General features: G+C 33.3%; 4 protein-coding genes across 4 annotated transcripts; 1 reads left to right on the top strand and 3 right to left on the bottom strand.

Moving 5' to 3' along the window:
* Nucleotides 1-5659: 5659 nt before the first annotated feature.
* On the bottom strand, nt 5660-6273 carry PHYBLDRAFT_182305 (hypothetical protein). The gene is made up of 2 exons (XM_018438601.1): nt 6184-6273; nt 5660-6105 (listed from the first exon to the last, which is right to left on the bottom strand). The coding sequence occupies exon 2, from the start codon at nt 5919-5921 to the stop codon at nt 5667-5669; it is 255 nt and encodes an 84-aa protein (XP_018288821.1). The 5' UTR covers nt 5922-6105; nt 6184-6273; the 3' UTR covers nt 5660-5666.
* A 321-nt stretch (nt 6274-6594) lies between these two features.
* PHYBLDRAFT_170867 (hypothetical protein) lies at nt 6595-8390 on the top strand (the record flags this gene model as incomplete). The annotated part of the gene is made up of 6 exons (XM_018436438.1): nt 6595-6702; nt 6775-6829; nt 7113-7147; nt 7547-7624; nt 7799-7907; nt 8323-8390. 6 exons carry the CDS (start codon nt 6595-6597, stop codon nt 8388-8390), a joined length of 453 nt encoding a protein of 150 aa, XP_018288820.1.
* Nucleotides 8391-8863: 473 nt separating this feature from the next.
* PHYBLDRAFT_64142 (hypothetical protein) lies at nt 8864-9706 on the bottom strand (the record flags this gene model as incomplete). Its single annotated transcript, XM_018441242.1, has 5 exons — nt 8864-9033; nt 9063-9118; nt 9241-9317; nt 9421-9437; nt 9571-9706. 5 exons carry the CDS (start codon nt 9704-9706, stop codon nt 8864-8866), a joined length of 456 nt encoding a protein of 151 aa, XP_018288819.1.
* Nucleotides 9707-10423: 717 nt separating this feature from the next.
* On the bottom strand, nt 10424-11170 carry PHYBLDRAFT_64143 (hypothetical protein; the record flags this gene model as incomplete). The annotated part of the gene is made up of 3 exons (XM_018441243.1): nt 10424-10638; nt 10984-11103; nt 11134-11170. 3 exons carry the CDS (start codon nt 11168-11170, stop codon nt 10424-10426), a joined length of 372 nt encoding a protein of 123 aa, XP_018288818.1.
* Between the last annotated feature and the right edge of the window lie 6461 nt (nt 11171-17631).

Here is a 17631-nt window from a genome sequence, read left to right as displayed (position 1 = left end):
GTCAGACCATGGGGCTTATTGTATCCCGACTTGTTTAATTCAACCCTAACCAAACTAAATCAAGCCAAATCTGCTCAATGATCATCCTTAATAGATATACACACACACACTACACACACTACATGTACATATATACACATCTATAATACCTTTACTCTTTTTCTCTCTCTCTTTGACTCTCTTGGTTTGGCTTCAATTCTTGTAAGATCATCAAGGCCCATAGATCAAATAGAATATAATTTTTTGTGTTCCATCTATCCTTTTTATTCTTGAGTCTTACACGTGTAAGATTCACAAATAAATAAATAAATAAAAAAAGCTATCCTATTCTGATATTTATTTTTACTTAATTATTCAAGGAGAATATAAATATAAATTCAAATATAAATATACACATCACTATGAGCGCTCAAGATGTTGAATATATGTATAATCTATTGAGAACAAAGTAAATAAATAAATTTTACTAATAAAAATTGCGTTTATCTTTTAATCATCATTTAACATTTGCGATTACTGAATTTGGGATCAATTGAATATATACATTACACCTGCACTATAGAAGAAGTAAATTTATGGACAGATAAGTGAATAAGCAAGTGAATGTGTACAGCCCAATGACTTGCCTACAAAGGTACCTTGACGTGAGGTGGTATTGAGTGTCAAGAAGATCTGTACCCTTTTTTTTTTTTTTAGATTAAAGCTAAAATTTTGGTTTTTTTTTAAAAAAAAAATAAAAAAAAAAGCAAATTCCAGTGCATGATAGAGGTGTATTATTATTATTATATTAGCAGTACTTGGTTGTTCGGGAAGCAAGCAACTATATGCGTTAATTGGAAACTATTCTGTATATGTCTTGAGGGCTATCCTTCTGCATGAACGTTGGGGGAGGGGGGGGGAGTAGGCTGTATGTTTTGCTTACATATTAAAAAAAGCACCAACCAGGTATACAATATAAAAAAAATATATATTTATATTCTATACTTGTGTATTAGATCTATCATTAGCTGTCTCCTTTTGTACGATCTGTAGTCTAAGCTGTGATGGGCAGACTAGCTAACTACAATCAATGCCCACTCATCTACTAAGCCTATTGATCAACATCGATATTCTTTTGGCTCGGTCTAGAATACTATAAAGAAAAACTATTATTGTTAATACTACTATTGTTTTTGGCAGTAGAAACTGTTGGCTACTACTATTTAAGATCACATACAGTAATAATATTCTTTTTCTCTCTCTCTCTTTGAGCTAGCTGTTCTACTTTGAACCCTTGTCTAAAAAAAAATAGATCAGGTTTATTACTTCTGAATTAAACAATCCAAAGTTAATATAGGCAATATAGGCAATACGATTGATGTTATGCTAGCCGACATATCATCCCTCCAGATCACGTATTTCCAAATCAACAGCTATACTTACTTTTGCTTTAGTTTTTGCTTTCTTCTTCTTCTGGTGTATGTGTCCAGATTAAATAATCAAGGTCTAGCTCTAGATCGTGTGTAGAATCTAATTAGAATGTAACCCGGATACTGATAATCCTAAGAAGAAGAAAAAGAAACATTCTGGGATTTCAATCATCAGATAAATTGCATTATTTTGTTTCGCTTTTTTTTTTCTTTTCAAAGCCCATATTATGTATGCTTGTCTGCTTGTCTGCTTGTCTGTCTGTCCCTCTACCCTTTAAGCTGTTATTTTGAAAAAGATAGATAGATTGTTGCTATAATTGCTAGTATTTGTAAAGTAAGCTTAAAGCCAATAAAATATTAAGCATCTGAAAATAAACACATTAATTTAATTAATTAATTTTGTTCTGATCAAAGGGGGATAAGGTCATTCAGTAGAAAACAAGTAAAAAGACAAACAGGCAGACAATAAGTCAAGTGGGCTTTGCAAGTACTGACTTGGTCAACTGAATAAGTATCTTGACCTTGAATATATAAGGCAGGCTATTAGATAATTAGAAATGGCTAGACAAATATTTGACAGCTCTGCTGAGATAAGTATAATGATAAAGGTCAAAGACCAGGGCAAAACTCTTTATTTAGCCTCAATAATAAGCAAATATGCTATGTATTATGTCAGGCTTTTGTAAAGCAACTTAAAAATATGTATATATTTATATATCGGTATGCCGCATAATTAAATCTCTGCAGACAATATCTTGCTCTTCATTTTGTACTTTCTTATTTTGTGATTACATATAATTACAGAAAAATAATCAGCATGTGATTTTTGGTACAAATATTTTTCTTTCGCCTTTCTTACTAGTATTATTATTATTTATCATAATATTTTGTACAATTTCTTATGAGTTCTTTCTTCATTAAACGTAAGTCGAAAAAGACTTCTTAATCATGTTGGCCTGGCTATCTCAAATTGGTTTAGATCAAAAAAGGGTTGTTGGTTTGCTGGTGTGGCTTTGTTCTATTTCTGACATATGTGCTCTTTAAAGCTTATCAGTTTTTAGTCTTTTTTTTTCTCACGCAGAAGAAGAAGAAGAAAAAAAAACGCCAATTTCTTTGGTGCGAAGACCTCAAATTTGTTCTTTTTTTTTGTGTGTGGTTTTTGATAGCAATGTTTGTAAGCCATGTGAATTATTTCCAATAATAGAATAAAAGAATAAGAGAAACTGAGCAAGTTTATCGGATGAATTTATATATTACCCCTCTCCCTCCCTAATATAAACATCTCCTAGAGAAGCCATCACGGTTTTGCTCACTACTTTATTTTTTATTTACGTTGTAAAATAGATACTTGTGTTCTCTATAGACAATCAATAGGAGAATACATGCGACACAGGGATATATATATATATAAATACATGAAAGACTTTTTTGTACAATTTCCATACATCTTTTTGTTCTTGTTTTTCATTAGCCTTCTATATATGGTAGCAATGTATCAACTTGCTAAGCACACTAATGATTGGCGTAAAATGTAGTAGACTAGATTATATAGCATACAATAGACAATAGAGAACAAGAAGAATGTTACTACTGGTGATAGTTTTAGTAGTAATAAGGAAAAATCAAAAGGGTGGTGGACCATAACTGAGGCTTAATTAATTAACTAATTATATGTTTTATGGATTACACATAATTTATACTGGGAACAAAACCCAATTGATTGTCAAAAGACAGAATAATCTCCATACATATTACATCTTTGGATATTATTCTTGTTTTAAATCAATCAAATATATATATACGTATATTTTCAAGTCAATCTTTTTTTTTTGGTTTTGTTCTAGATTCAACAAAAATCAAATGATGCACCAGCTAGAATTTTCCTGTGTGAAACAAGCATATGCATCTATACACATTCATAAAGAGGTACAAACGTACAGAAGTACAGATATGTCTATAAAGCAATCCAAAGGGTTACTATTTATATTATATTTTTGATTTTTTTTTTATCTGATTTGAGTACATATTTTCTTATATATTTTTTGAGCTCCAAATATTCGGTACAAATAATTGTGAATTTTGTATCTTTTTTTTTTAAAAAAAAAAACTATCTCTTTCGATAATTCACTCTCTTTCTCTACTAATATATGTATCTTTACATATATATATCTTTACATATATATATATACATGCATGGAATGAGGATATTTAGAGAATAGATTTAATGATACTCCATAAGAATGTAAATGTATTGATGATTCCGATGGTTCCGACGGTTCCGATGCCATTCCTGATTAGGAAAAACTCTAATTGCTAATGGGTTTCTACAAGTCACTGAAATTCAGCCAATCAAAAAACCGTTTTTCTTTTATATATGTCTTAAAACACACATAAAAGAGGAAGAAAGGTAGAACGATAGAGAGAACAGCCACAGTAGATATATATATGAGCTTCTCCTGCTATCAAAAGTTGACATTGTGCATTGTATAAATCTTTTAGGAGTAAAAAAAAAAATTATGGACAATTAACTATAGTTTTGGTTTATTCCTCAGCTCTTCTGTATTGTGTAAAATACTTCTTTCTTATCATCTACATAAAATTTAAATGCAGCAAAACACAAAAATGCACACTCAGTCGCCAAATTTTCTGTATAAATTGTACAATCTGTCTTTGATATGTGGCTAAAGCCTCATTTATACTTTAACTCAAGGCTTCATTTGATAAATCAACCACAGAAACTAACGGCTATTACCATATATATATATATATATATATACATGTGTGTATTATAATTCCCACCACAAAATATTTTATTAATGTATATAAACGGGTTAACACAAGAACATTTATAGACAATTTCTTTGAAAAGTAATAGGAAATACCAGACCTTTTGGACCAAGAATATGTTTACTGGACACAGAGATATACATGGTCATAAACATAGAAAAGTACTAGTAATTTTGAGGATTTCTCTTGTAGTTAAAATGGTGTTTTTTTGCTTATATGAAATGTCGGCGACTTTTGTATCATTTGTATCGTTTGTATAGTTTATATCTTTTGTGTGGGGCTACAAGAAGTCTGTCTGACCCACACATACAGCCACTTAATCAAACTCTAGCGACAAAGAACGCCAAATCTTGTGGCTATATACCAAAACGCACACAAAGAAAAAGGTACACGGCACCAGTAACAGCAAAAACACACTAGTGTACACATATATTTTGACGGAATTGAAGTCCTTTTGATTAAAGTATTCACTATTGATAAATGAATCCTTTTAAGTAAAATTTTCATAAAAATAATAAAAAGAAAGAATATGCTCGGAATAAAGATAAACTTTGAGGAAATATATATCAACACATCTTCAATAAACAAAACACGCACAAAAGACCTTTCTTCAATACGCACAAGTTATTATCCGGTTGAGCCGTCATATACCCATATATATATATATATATATATTGGGTTGTGTGTGAATTCTCGCTTCAAATTTATCCGCACTGAGTACTATTGTTATTTCTATCTATCTCTCTGTCTTTGTTTTTACATATTTTTACTTTATATATGTAAATTAGAAAGATAAGCCTGTATCTACTATACAGAAGTAAGATCGATGGTACACAGATTTTAGAGTAAGAGTATTAATGTTGAACAAAAAAAAAAGAAAAATAGAAAGCCTTTTTTGTATAAAATATGCTTTACAAAGAATATCATAGTCCAGCAAGGCATATCGCAGATCAGATCAGACCTATAAAATAGAAACATTGTTCTTTGGATCCAACCTATATATATTGGTTAACCCGATTAGTGATCCTCTAGTTAAATAGATATTTTGTACAGTCTAAAGTACACAGATGGCGATCAAATTCAATTATCTTGTCTCCATATATATAATATATAAATATGTGTGTGACTATTTTACATGTAGAAAAGAAAAACAAGGTTAAAAGAAAATATGTATATAAGGTCTAGTCCCCCAGATCTTTGGGCTATTTAAGTTTAACTCTAGCATAGAAGTTTATATATTTAAGCAATTATTTCAAATCACACGCCTACTCAACGCCCGTGAGGTTATATTAAATATAGATGATTTGTTAGACTTACTGTTTTATACTATAAAATGACTAGCGTTCTTGTAAGCAATTTATAAATGAAAATACACTAGAAATGGCGCGGTATAGGAATTAAGAAATAAAAATAAAGAATAATCTAATCTAATTTTATACTACACCGACAGCACTAGTATCACCAATAGTGTCAACAACCAGCATTTATTATTAGTTTTATTATTATGAATATTATTATTATTATTATTATTATAAAGGTTATATATAAAAAAGCATACAGAATTTTTTTTTTGAGTAAAATGAAAATGAAAAAAAGAAACATAGAAAGAGGGGTGTACAGAATAAGTTGAAAGGTATCACAGCATAAAGTGAGGTATAAGAAAAGAAAGAAATAAAGATGTGGCCAAAGAAACTCAATAGCTAGACATACTAGCATATTGTACATACATACATACAATAAATAAATAAATAAAATAGGATAGAATAAAGTAAAAGAGCTTTCATAGGACGGATATTAGAGTATATATTATTTTGGTGGGTTTGATCAAAGTAAGCAAAGAGATCTGAATCATTTCTCTTTAAGAAGAGGGCAGACAGGTCTTTTGTGGCCATACTTTCCACACCAGAAACTAAATAGAAAACAAAGATATTTAATACCAAACATACATAATTTTCAATATCCAATATTCAGTATTCAATAAACTCACCACTGGCCACCTTCAAGGTTCACTGGCTTGATTACAAAAGACATGGCAGAGATGGTAAAGATGGTCCAGGATTTAGGAAACAGAAACCAGACTTGAAAGAATTATTATTAAGAATTTAAAAAGAACCAATATTAACAACCATTATTTTTATTTTTTATTTATATATATATATATATTTTCACAAACAGCTGTAACATTTGACGTAGCATACATGTACGTGTGTGTGTGTGTGTATACGTACATATATACTATCAATAAAACAACAACAAGGTCGAAATAAGGTACAAGCTTTGAAATAGCGATTTTTGTACTAAGTATTAAGGTTAAATAAATAAGTAATATATATTTTAAAAAAGTTTCTTGATATCTTCTTGCTTTTTTTTTCTAAGAAAGAAAAAAACGTCAGTTGCTATGGTTTATCTATACAAAGCTAGAATACAAGTTACTCTTGAACCTAGAAACAAGATCAATAGGCTACGAATAGCTTATATATATTTACAAGAAGTATTCTTTGATTTGGTATAGAGACTATTAGCTAGGCTTTTTCTTCTTCTTCTAAATATATATTTTTATGTGTAATATTATATACAGAATGATCTATTAATCTATTTACTGGATTGTCAAAGAGCATGTCTTGTGAACTTTGGTGGGTCCAGAGATTACTCAATTAATTTTTATTTTTATTTTTAAAATTCAGTGGGTTTTCGAATTCTACCGAAAAGAAATAGGATAAAGTCAAATCAAATCAAATCTTCATACTTCTTTGTAGCACACTACAATACAGTAACAAAACTATTTACAGCAAATTTGTTCTATTAAAGAGCACGGTCATTATTAGTATCACTATCATTACTACTGACACTATTGTGATTAAGATATATATATATATGTATATATGTATGTGTATATGTATTTTATATTTTTTATAGAAGAAAATACGCCCTATTGGGGCTATTCCGATATGGTAAAGGTTTTAGACAGGGGCCTGAACGTGCGCATGTTGACCATGCTTGAAGGAAAAACCCTAAACAAGAATTGTGCTTCCGTTGGAATTTTTTTTTGACATGATCGTTTATAGTCAAAGTCGATCACTGTCTGAGCGAGAGAGAGAGAGAGAGGGAGAGAGCAAAGTAGACTACACATTATTTTAAATTTATTTTATTCGTTTATTTTTTTAAAGAAATAATAATACTTCTTTATCCAAAATATATATATAGAAAACACAGCTCTAGAAGCCACTATATATATATATATATTGTATATTACTACATAGCTACATACATAGCTACATATTATATATATATATACATATTAACTTGTGTATTCACTGATAATTTTATTTGTTCTTGAAACACTTCAAAAGTGGTCGGATATTCTATCTGCTTGTGTCTCGGACAAAGACAAAGTACCCGAACTTGTACTACAGACCAATATTGAGTGGGTATAACAAACTCACTCATTTAGGCTCATATTTCACAGATTGCGTTTGAGTCTATATAGATTGAGTGGGGCAATTCTTACCAGAAAAAAAAAGTATCTAGCAGCAGCTAACAGCATCAAACGAAAAATATATGGAATTTTACTATATGCTTTTGATTTTTTAATACTTTCAAAGATACTTTACAGTAATAAGTTTGCCATACCTCACCTTGCCTTGTCTTTTGTACCGAAAACTCCTCGTAAAAGAAAGGCCACTGTAGTCGTTCCCTATGGGAAAATAAATGGTGATTCCGATGTTGATTTTGGAAAATATCATCGGAAGCACCATTTATTTTCCCATACTTATTCCTTCTTCCTCTTATTATTATGATTATTATTACTAAATTCCTCTCAACCACGCTTCTTCTCTTCTTATTTCTTCTTCTAGTACTAAGAAGAAAAAGAAGCGCATGGGTCACTTTAAAAACCATACACAAGAAATAATATTTACAACCTTTTCATATTGTTTTCTTCTTATTATTCGTATTATTTCCTTTTAAAAGCTACTATCAAAATAAGCAAAAATAAATAGAACCTCAATCAATTGTAGCATAACCAATTGAAATATCTCTGACGGTAGGTCCTTATGGAACCTTCTTGGTTATTTAATATGTGGAGATGTTGTGTTATATTGTATTGTATTATTATTATTATCATCAGTATCATTTTTTAAAAAAAAACACGAGGTAGACCGGCTGTTCCCATTGGGACAGTTTAAGAAGAAATAGGCATACTATTCTAAGAAATAAAAAACTATTTGTCCAAGTTTATTTAAATATTTTATACTAAAACAAAAACAAACATAACTCATACAAAATTTTCAAAAACCTTGGCTTATATAAAACAACAATAATTGCACTTGTTGTTTGGTTTCTTTCTTCTTTATTTCATATATTTTATACTCATCTTCTATCATTTATGACAATACCTCTTCCTAAAGTTTCTTATGTGCTTTTTATACTGTTATCAATTTTAAGTATTTACTACCCATTTGCACTACCCGTTTGTCTGAATTTATGAAAGCCTTCTAAGTTTCTATAGTTGGCTCGATAGCCAGAAGTTCTCTTGTGTAAATTCAATTGCTATATGGTGTGTCTTTTTATCCCTAGCTTTACTTACTTTTTTACTGTTTATTTTAATTGGGCACACAATTACAATCGTATATAGTCTATGGACAATAATATGTATATGATGATAACAATTATGTTTGTGATATCTTTGAAGACTTTGAAGCACCTAAAGCACCTAGAGCACCTAGAGCCCTTAGAGTCATTAGGGCCCCTATAACCCTTATAGCCCTTATAACCCTAATACCCCTAATACCCCTCATAACCCTTAAAGCATCTAGAATCTTCCAAGTCTTTAAAGTCTTTAAATTTCCAAATCATTAGACAATACCATTAGATTCTTCTCAAATGAAGGAAACATTTTATTCAGTGAACCACTTTCTTCATACCTTTCAAAAAAGTCATCAAGTAATCTCTTTTAAATATCAAGCTAGTTTAAAGAAGATTCTTGCCACCTTACTTGTCCCCATTGTTCATCTCAATTGGGTGCACAATTATATCGTGAGTTTACCTGGACAAGAGTAATTCATGAACTTGTTTTAAATATAAGTCATTCGCAGAGACATCTCTCTTTCTTTCTAATAATATCTATTATAGAATATTAGTCGTAGTGATACACTCTTGCCAAAGAAGTCAGTGTCCAATTACTTGATTTTTTAATTCCTAAGAAACTACAAGTCAACTTCTTTACCTTATATCTTCCAAAAGCTATGCCGAGTAAGATAAAATTTTAGCTTATTATAGATAAAGGTGGTCAGCCTGGAGTACTTTTGAAAACATGGACTCTACAAAATTTACCGGGTATATATTACTCACACTCTTTTGTTTTATTCTAGAGTACTTTCAAAGCAATTGATGCTAGATTGTCCATAATTAATGTCAATTCCAACCGGAATAACTTTAGAACATGAGTGTGCACTCAAACTTTTATGTAAACAAGGTCGTTTAATGCCCATAAAATAGAACCGAGGCTTCATACTAGCACAGGTATATACACTTTATATGTTCTGTATATTTTGCTTGCAATGAATCTTCGGCTTAATTAAATAGATATCTTAGACATAGTAAACTGGAACTCTTGCTTACTAGTATAATTCGAAAGAGCTTTTAGATTAAAATTCTTGTAAGTTGCTATATCTATAGTGAGTCAACACAACTTTTACTTACAAAGTAAAAAAAGAAAAAAAAAAGTATGTATGTATTAGAGGATATGTGTTTTTAACTTTGACAAATCAACGGTTGAAATATCACTCAGTTTGTTTTTATATTGGCATCAAAAAGACTCGCTTATATACATACTAATCTACAAGCAATTTGTGCCTTCCTCATCGTACCATTACTTCCCAGCTTCCTTCCTCCACTTTATCCCATTGAGCTCACATCCTTCTCAGCTCGAAACTTTCTGTGCTGCTCTACTGGTAAAGCTTAGACATAATTACACCCTATTATCCTAAATATGATTATCAGTGGTGCATTATAAAAAGTATTATTGTGAGCTCGGACTCGTTTGTTCTTTCGCCTGGATTTTGGTATCTTTGGTTTTCTTTTTCTCTGTCTACCATGCAAATCTGGGTGGTTGATCCTTCTTGATCCTGAGCATCAACAAAGAGCTCTTTAATTAAGATGTATTATTCTTATCTTACACTATCCCTCCTTTTATTCAAACATTTTTTCTATTATCTAGCCTTTTTAATTCATTTACGCTTTCGTGTTCCATTTGCTAGTATCACACTCTTGTTTCTCTGTAGTGCTATAACTTGCCCGAGTTCACTTCTTCCTTTGCATTGCATTAGGCACACACTTCTTCCAGCTCTCCCTCCTATCCAGTTGTAGACTGGCATAGTCAGGGTTTTGACACTTTTCTTTGGCTTCCGTAGGGATGTGTGGGCCACATTCTGTTGAATCTTCACTAAACCTCAAAGCAATTATTTTGTTTGATGTTTATTCAGTTGAGGTATATAGTCCCTTTATCCGAAAACTCTGTGGCTCCTTCTTCCGTGTACATAGCCGTATTAGCCATTTCTTTCGATATTTCGATTCTAGAAGAATGGTATGCTGTCCTCAGTTTCTCTCTTGCATCCAACCTCGTAACTCCGTCGATCATCCTTCCCTTGAGCTTTCCTCGATCCTGATTTTGTTACAGTTGGACAACACCAGCCTGATTGAAACCTGCGCCGAATCTCTCCGACGCAACATTCACTCAAGGTCTCTTTTATCCTTCTTGGAACCTTGACGACATCTGCCTTCTCTTAACCCGAGATGCTTTCCCACAGCCTTCCTCTCATCAGGCCCTTCGGATTCTTGTTTCGGTTACCACTAACAAGGTCATATGGTGTGCTCACTTGAAGTTTGTTTTTTATGAGTGTCGTTTCCTCTTTAGATAAGTGTCGCAAAAATCATCTACCGTAATCGAAAACGCAGAGTAGAATTGGCTTATTCATTCTTCTCTCTCCATTTTTCTTTTCTCTCTATCAAGTCAACCTATTTTTTATATTTTTTATTCTCGGCCCTATAATTTTTCTCTCTCTTCATCCTGATCAATACATTCTTCTCCATTCACTTAAATCTCCTGTAATGGCTTTTAAAAGATGCATGTAGAGGGTGACAACGGGCCAATAAAGTACAAAAAAAAGTATCGTCCTCATTGGCAATTCTTTCCAAGATTCAAGAGCAAATAGAAACGCGTTGCTTTTCTCTTATGTTTGTATCTTGTTTGGGAATGCTGTCATTTAAGCAAGCCGTGTTGTTCACTAAGATTTCTTTAGCATAATGCATTTACTTTTTCCACGCACCATTGCGTATCGCTATTGTTTTAGACTGTTTTTTTTTTTTTTTTTTTGGTTTTAGGCATAGGGTAATAAGCAATTCCAACCTTCTCCAGGATATCTATTAGAAGCTTTTATTTAGTATCAAAACAATTTGTCGTCAAAAGTAATAGAAGCAAAAATTTTGCGTCTTGAATCGATTCTATAATATCAGAGATGAAAAACGAGCTATGATAAAATAAGCGATCAAGGGTCAGGTCGATGTCATTAAAAGTATACAGTATTCTAGAAGTCACAATCCATAGCCCATCTTTTAAAAAAGTATGTACATATAAGAAAAGAATGGTTTTGAATATTTTATTCGGTACCTTGAAGAAAGCTTTTTTTTTACAAGGTGAATGGTGTTAGTCCACATTCTCTAATAAGCTCATTAAGAAAAATTAGGATTTTTTCTACCTTCAATTTGGTGAATTATTTTATTGTTGTTTCCAGCAAACTTATAAAAGACAACAATTACAATAAATGTAGATATGTTGCATTATAAGATCCTAAAAAAAACTAATGGTTTATGAGAAAAGTACACTTTTGGTGCAAAAATAGAATGCACCAAATGCACCAAAAAAAATGAATTAAACAGAGAAATGGTAGAAAATTGCGCCAAATTTTATTTTTATTTTTGGACCAAATCTATTTCTGCTCGTGCACCAAAAATTTCCGGAAAAAGTATATCTGTAGTTACTAGAATGCAGTGTGTTTTTAACGCTACTCTTCCTTATAGAAATTCTGTCATTTATTCCGACATTGGACATCAACTTTTTATAATTCCAGCAGTTCCAAGTTTTCCATGATAAGCACCTTAACTATTTGTATCTCTTGCTCTTACAAAACAGAAATATTAAGTTTAAGCACCCAAAAAAGAATTAAACAATTATCCACCATGAACAATTCCTGTATAAAAAATTGTGGCTAGGAATTTTGCAAACATTTATATTAGACGCTTGAGCTTTAATTCTTATGCATGTTCCACAAGAGTTTACCAGCCCTTTGTTTTTCTTGATCCATTGTTACCCAAAAACCTATATATATATATTAATTGATACAAACGCGCCCAATAAATAAGATCCCGCTATTACACAGTATAATTTACCACAGTCATCCCGAGAAAACCGGGCAATTGTCAAAAAAAAATAATTCAAAAATGCATAAAAGGGATACAGGTTTCAATTCTTTTCATCACCTTTTTCTCATCCTTTCTTTCTTTCTTTTTTCTCACAAGCAGAGAGAGAGAGAAATCAGTTTGCGAAAGAAAGAAAGAAATTATCATGCCCAGCGTAGATGAACTGAAAGAATCCTTTGCCTTTGCTGGGAAAGACATCAAGGCGCGAGAAGACGCGGTTGAGCACTATGCACTTCGAGACTCAACGGATTGGTACTACTATTCAGGTCTTATTATTCTCCAAAGACTCGGGAATGAAATCAATTCCAAGGACAATAAAGAGCCAAGGGATCCAACACCAGAGGAGCATGAGCTTATGAACTCTTTTAGTAAACACATGACAAACTACGAAGCAAAACTCAAATTGAGTACACCCTATTTCAAGTATAACAGCAAATACAAGGCACTCAAGAGTCGTTACCATCTTCTGGTCTATCTACTAGACAAAAAAGAGTCGACAAAGTTCCTTCAAGATGCGCTTTCCCTTGATAAAATTCCTACTATACACGATGAGGACCAGGACACTCAGTCGACGGACGCACAGATACAAAAGAGTCTTCCTTCGACCCTTTCTCAGGAAATAATTGATTCGGAAGAGGTTGTTTGGAATAATATTTCCCAGATAACCAATAGTGGAGATTCTCTGGATGTAGAGTATCTTGCACTCCCTGTCCTATCTCGTCTCATCAAAAAGCCATTGACTGATTCCCAAAAAGGTGTCATATTCACGAAACTGATGGCTTTTCCTCAGACTGCACAACCATTGGGAGGACAAGGGATTGACTTTACAGAGTTTATTTGCACATATCTTAACGAGAAGGACGAAGTTTTTTTCAAAGACAATCTGGCCAGATTTCCGCTTTACAATCTAACAATTAATCAAATGGACACCATCAGAAAAAAAGTCCCTTTGGTTGTTTTGAGTGAGGGATTCTTGGTTGCATATATAAACAAAATAGTACCCTTGGAATACTCGAATGAGAGATACACCAAATCGCCAGAAAACTTCTGGGATGATGGAGACTATATATTGGAAGGTTATCTCTCTCGTCTCTGGAAATTAGTGGAAGACTTGCCAGTCATTTATCAGCCTCTAAAGGCATTGGTTGGCCTTCACAAACTACGACTAGAAATTGCTAGAGAAAACTTCACCGAAGCCTATCTCATTGAGTAAGTATTTTCCAAGACTTATTATTACAAAAAAAAAATGACAATATCAGCAGATAAATCTCACAATTATCTTGTAAATATAGATATTTAGCCCTGACTCAAGGCAGAATTCTTGAAAATAACATGTCTCCTCTCCCCGGTCGTCCAACTGATACTAAACAAAGATTGAGCAAAGATAGTACAATCTATGTAAGAAATACAATTGATGCTTTATACCTTTTTACTTCTTGCTATTAACTCTAAAGTTCCAATAATATTAGATTCCTTATCTAAAAAACTATGCTACTAACTCACGGGAAGAGAATACGGCGCTATATATATATATTACTGGTGTTCTTACAGAAAATCCTGACATGAGTCTTGATCCAATCTTGAAGTATCTGAACTTCAACGATAAGCTAAAGAAGATCTATACAACTGTGCAGTTAACCCATCCTTTGCGTCAGGGTGTTTCTTCGGAAAGCTCTGATTCTTTGACCAATAAAGAACTCGACGAGCTTATGAACGAAGTGCAACTTGAATTTACTCCCTCGACAATCCATCTTGGTCGTGTTCTTTTAGCTGATACGCCTATCAAGCTGGGCCTTCAACTCAAGAAAGTAGACCATCTTACAGTGCGAGTTTACCCTATCAATCTTTTCAACTACTGGCGGATCCGTCCCAACAAGAGAGTACTTTCAATAAACAAAGAAGAGAGCGCAAGATTGGACGGCCTGTGCCCATTGTGGGAAGAAACCATTGACTTTACCAAAAAAACTGCTCTCTGTACCTGGAAAGAATCTTTTATTTTTGGAAAAGATCACTTGGCCTCTGACTGTGTCCAAGGACGTGGTGCATGGATAATCGATTTTGTTGGAGGAAATATGCAATGCCGTGCCATGATTCAAAGAGTAATAGAAAAAAAAACATCACACTAATATTATTGAGCTTAGCGTAATAACTAAAGAATCGCATGGAATTAGGGACATTTGCGTCACTTGGTCCAAGAGATTTCAGCTGGACATTTGATTCAGATAATTGACGAGAATAATATTCCTTTGGGTCAAGATGGCAGGGTCTGGTACGCTGATTCGTACTATGAGGTAACGAAGAAATCCAAAGTAGAAAAGAAGAAAAGATGTATTTTTTATTTACTTGTTTTATAGCCTGATGCAAATGGAAACATTTTAATCCCTTATCGTGCCGACGAGACCAAGGATACAGAAATACTTCTGCTGTCAAGTGACGGGTTCTGTGAACCAGTCGCTTTTACACACAAAACAGAGACTTATGAGCTGGCTGCAGAATTTTACGTCAACCCTGAAAGTGTTCTTACAAATAAACAGGCGAAAGTAGTTGTAGTCCCACGCTTGAATATTCACAAACAGCCTGCAAATTTGGATTTGCTTGAAAATGTGACATTGACTGTGACATCCACTTCCGTAAACGGTGTCAAGAGCTCTACCGCATCACAGTATTCTTCTCTTGCGAACAATAATTCGTTTGATTATGAATTCAACGTTCCTGACCTCCGTAAGTAGCATGAACTATAAGGTAGAATCTGGGTTATTAATTCTTTAAAACAGTGGATGATATCGAGCTGAAACTGACTGCCAAAGTCAAATCCACCTCCCATCAAATTGATGGACAGGAAATTGAAGTCAGCAAGGTCCTCGAAATGAGAATTGAAGACAATCCTCTTTCAAAGCCTTATCTCCGTATAAATCAAAATAACGAATACTACATTTGTGTACTTGGAAAGAACGGTAGAGTCGCAAAAAGTATATATTTAACTTTGTTCTCATAAAATCAACGATGCCTTTTCTTAGGAGAAATTCATAAAAATAAGGAATACGTTGTCAAATTGAACCACAGTATGATAAGAAATCCCATTGTTACAAATATGCAAACGGATGAACATGGCTTGATTCATCTCGGGCGGCTTCGAGATATTCACTCAATTGACGTCAGCTCACCAGAGCTCACTTCAATCCATTGGGATCTTTTGGAAAAATCGGATGCAGTTCTTCCTACAACTCTCAACGGAACCGCAAACACTCCTTTGAAAATCCCGTTTTCTGAGGGAGCAAACCGCATGTGCTCTATTTACCAAACTGGTAATTCAAGGTAAATTGCATAAGACACAAACACACACACATATATATATACTTATTTTCCTTCTGGCCATTTATTTTATAGACAAATACTTCACGACTTTACCGATCAGCTTTCTTATGAAAATGGCTATTTAAAGATTACCGGTCTTCCAGAGGGCTGCTTTATCCTCTACCTTCATTTACCCCAAAAAACAACGCACAAAATTACCATTTGGATCTTTAATAGCCAGGTTTCTACTGCTTTAGCCGAGTGCGGCAGCCATTGGTCAAGCTGGATCCTTGGTTATAGCTTTTACGCAACGAATAGTCGATGGTTCACCCATTCTCCTCTGGTTATTTCCGACACCACTGTAATGGATCAGTCTATAGTAGTGAGCTTAAACGGCTGGTCCAAAGGGAAAACATATGCGCTTGTGACGACGACAGCCTTTATTGAGTCAAATAAAAGCTTGACCAAGAGCCTTATGACTCTTCCCACGACCGATCCTAAAAGATATGACAGTTCCCTCGATACTCGTGCTGTTTTTAGTGCAGGACAGAAGCTGAGCGATGAGTATCAATATATACTGAAAAGAGCGAGAACTGATAAATGGGTTGGAAGCTCTTTGGTAAAGCCTTCCCTGTTACTTTATCCAAAGGTAAGGTTTAATAGGCTTTTTTTTAGAATGCTGCTGTTAATAATAATTGTGCTATCATTATTACTATTATTATTATTATTATTTTAAAAAAAAACTTAGGTTTCTGCTTCAGCTACATCAGAATATTGTACTATAGTAGAAAAGCCTGGTATTGCTGTCGAAGGAGTCGGACGGAGTAAAAAAAAGTGCAGTTATTCTGCGATGCGCAAGAATCTATATAAAACCAATCGCCGTGCCACAGACTATGGTATGGGTATAGTTATTTTTTCTTTCTTTTCTCTAACATTGAGATATTACTGCAGGATTCCTTGACCATCGTTATTCAATCCTTTGCGTTGAACCCAATGAAAACGGAAAACTTGTCATTGATCGCGCTCACCTTGGGGACGGAAATATTCTTCAGTTGGCTGTAATTTCAGGCGAACAAGTTGTTACCGCTGAAATGGTACTGGATAATACAACCACTGAATTACGTTTGAAGAATCGGTGTCAGACAATTGATGAGTCAAACTCTGACCAAGCATATGTACGAAAGAAGGCTGTATCAATTCTGCGCCCAGAGAATCTTAATTCTGCTCTTCAAGGCGATCAAGCAGCATATGGGTCTCTGCAACTTGATGGCGGAGAACAAGAATTTGAGGTTGTAGACAGCTTTGAAAAGTTGTTCAATATATTTAAAGCACTCTCCAGTGCAGAAATCAACACTAGTCTTGACAATTTCAAGTTTCTGCTCACTTGGCCATCTCTTTCTCTAAAGAGAAAATTGGATATTTATAATACAAACGCTTGTCATGAACTCAACTTGTGGCTAAAGCATAAAGACGTATTATTCTTTGAACATAACGTTAAGCCGTTTATCAAGGTAAAGATCTTTAGTAGTTACTATACACTCCCAAGTTATACTCACTCTCGTATAACCTTTTCTTTACAGAGCAAGGTTACAAAATCGTTTATGGATTTGTACTTGGCTGATGAATCTTTAAATGAATATGCAGACAATCTTTATTTGTACAACAG

The sequence above is a fragment of the Phycomyces blakesleeanus genome, assembly GCF_001638985.1.
Source record: "Phycomyces blakesleeanus NRRL 1555(-) unplaced genomic scaffold PHYBLscaffold_17, whole genome shotgun sequence".
Taxonomy (NCBI): domain Eukaryota; kingdom Fungi; phylum Mucoromycota; class Mucoromycetes; order Mucorales; family Phycomycetaceae; genus Phycomyces; species Phycomyces blakesleeanus.
Note: the sequence above shows the minus strand (reverse complement) of the source record. Positions and strands in the feature narration are given on the sequence as shown.

Bases quoted from the DNA above. Each gene is read 5' to 3' on its own strand.
- PHYBLDRAFT_182305 (XM_018438601.1), bottom strand. From the start codon at position 5,921: ATGTACAATATGCTAGTATGTCTAGCTATTGAGTTTCTTTGGCCACAT.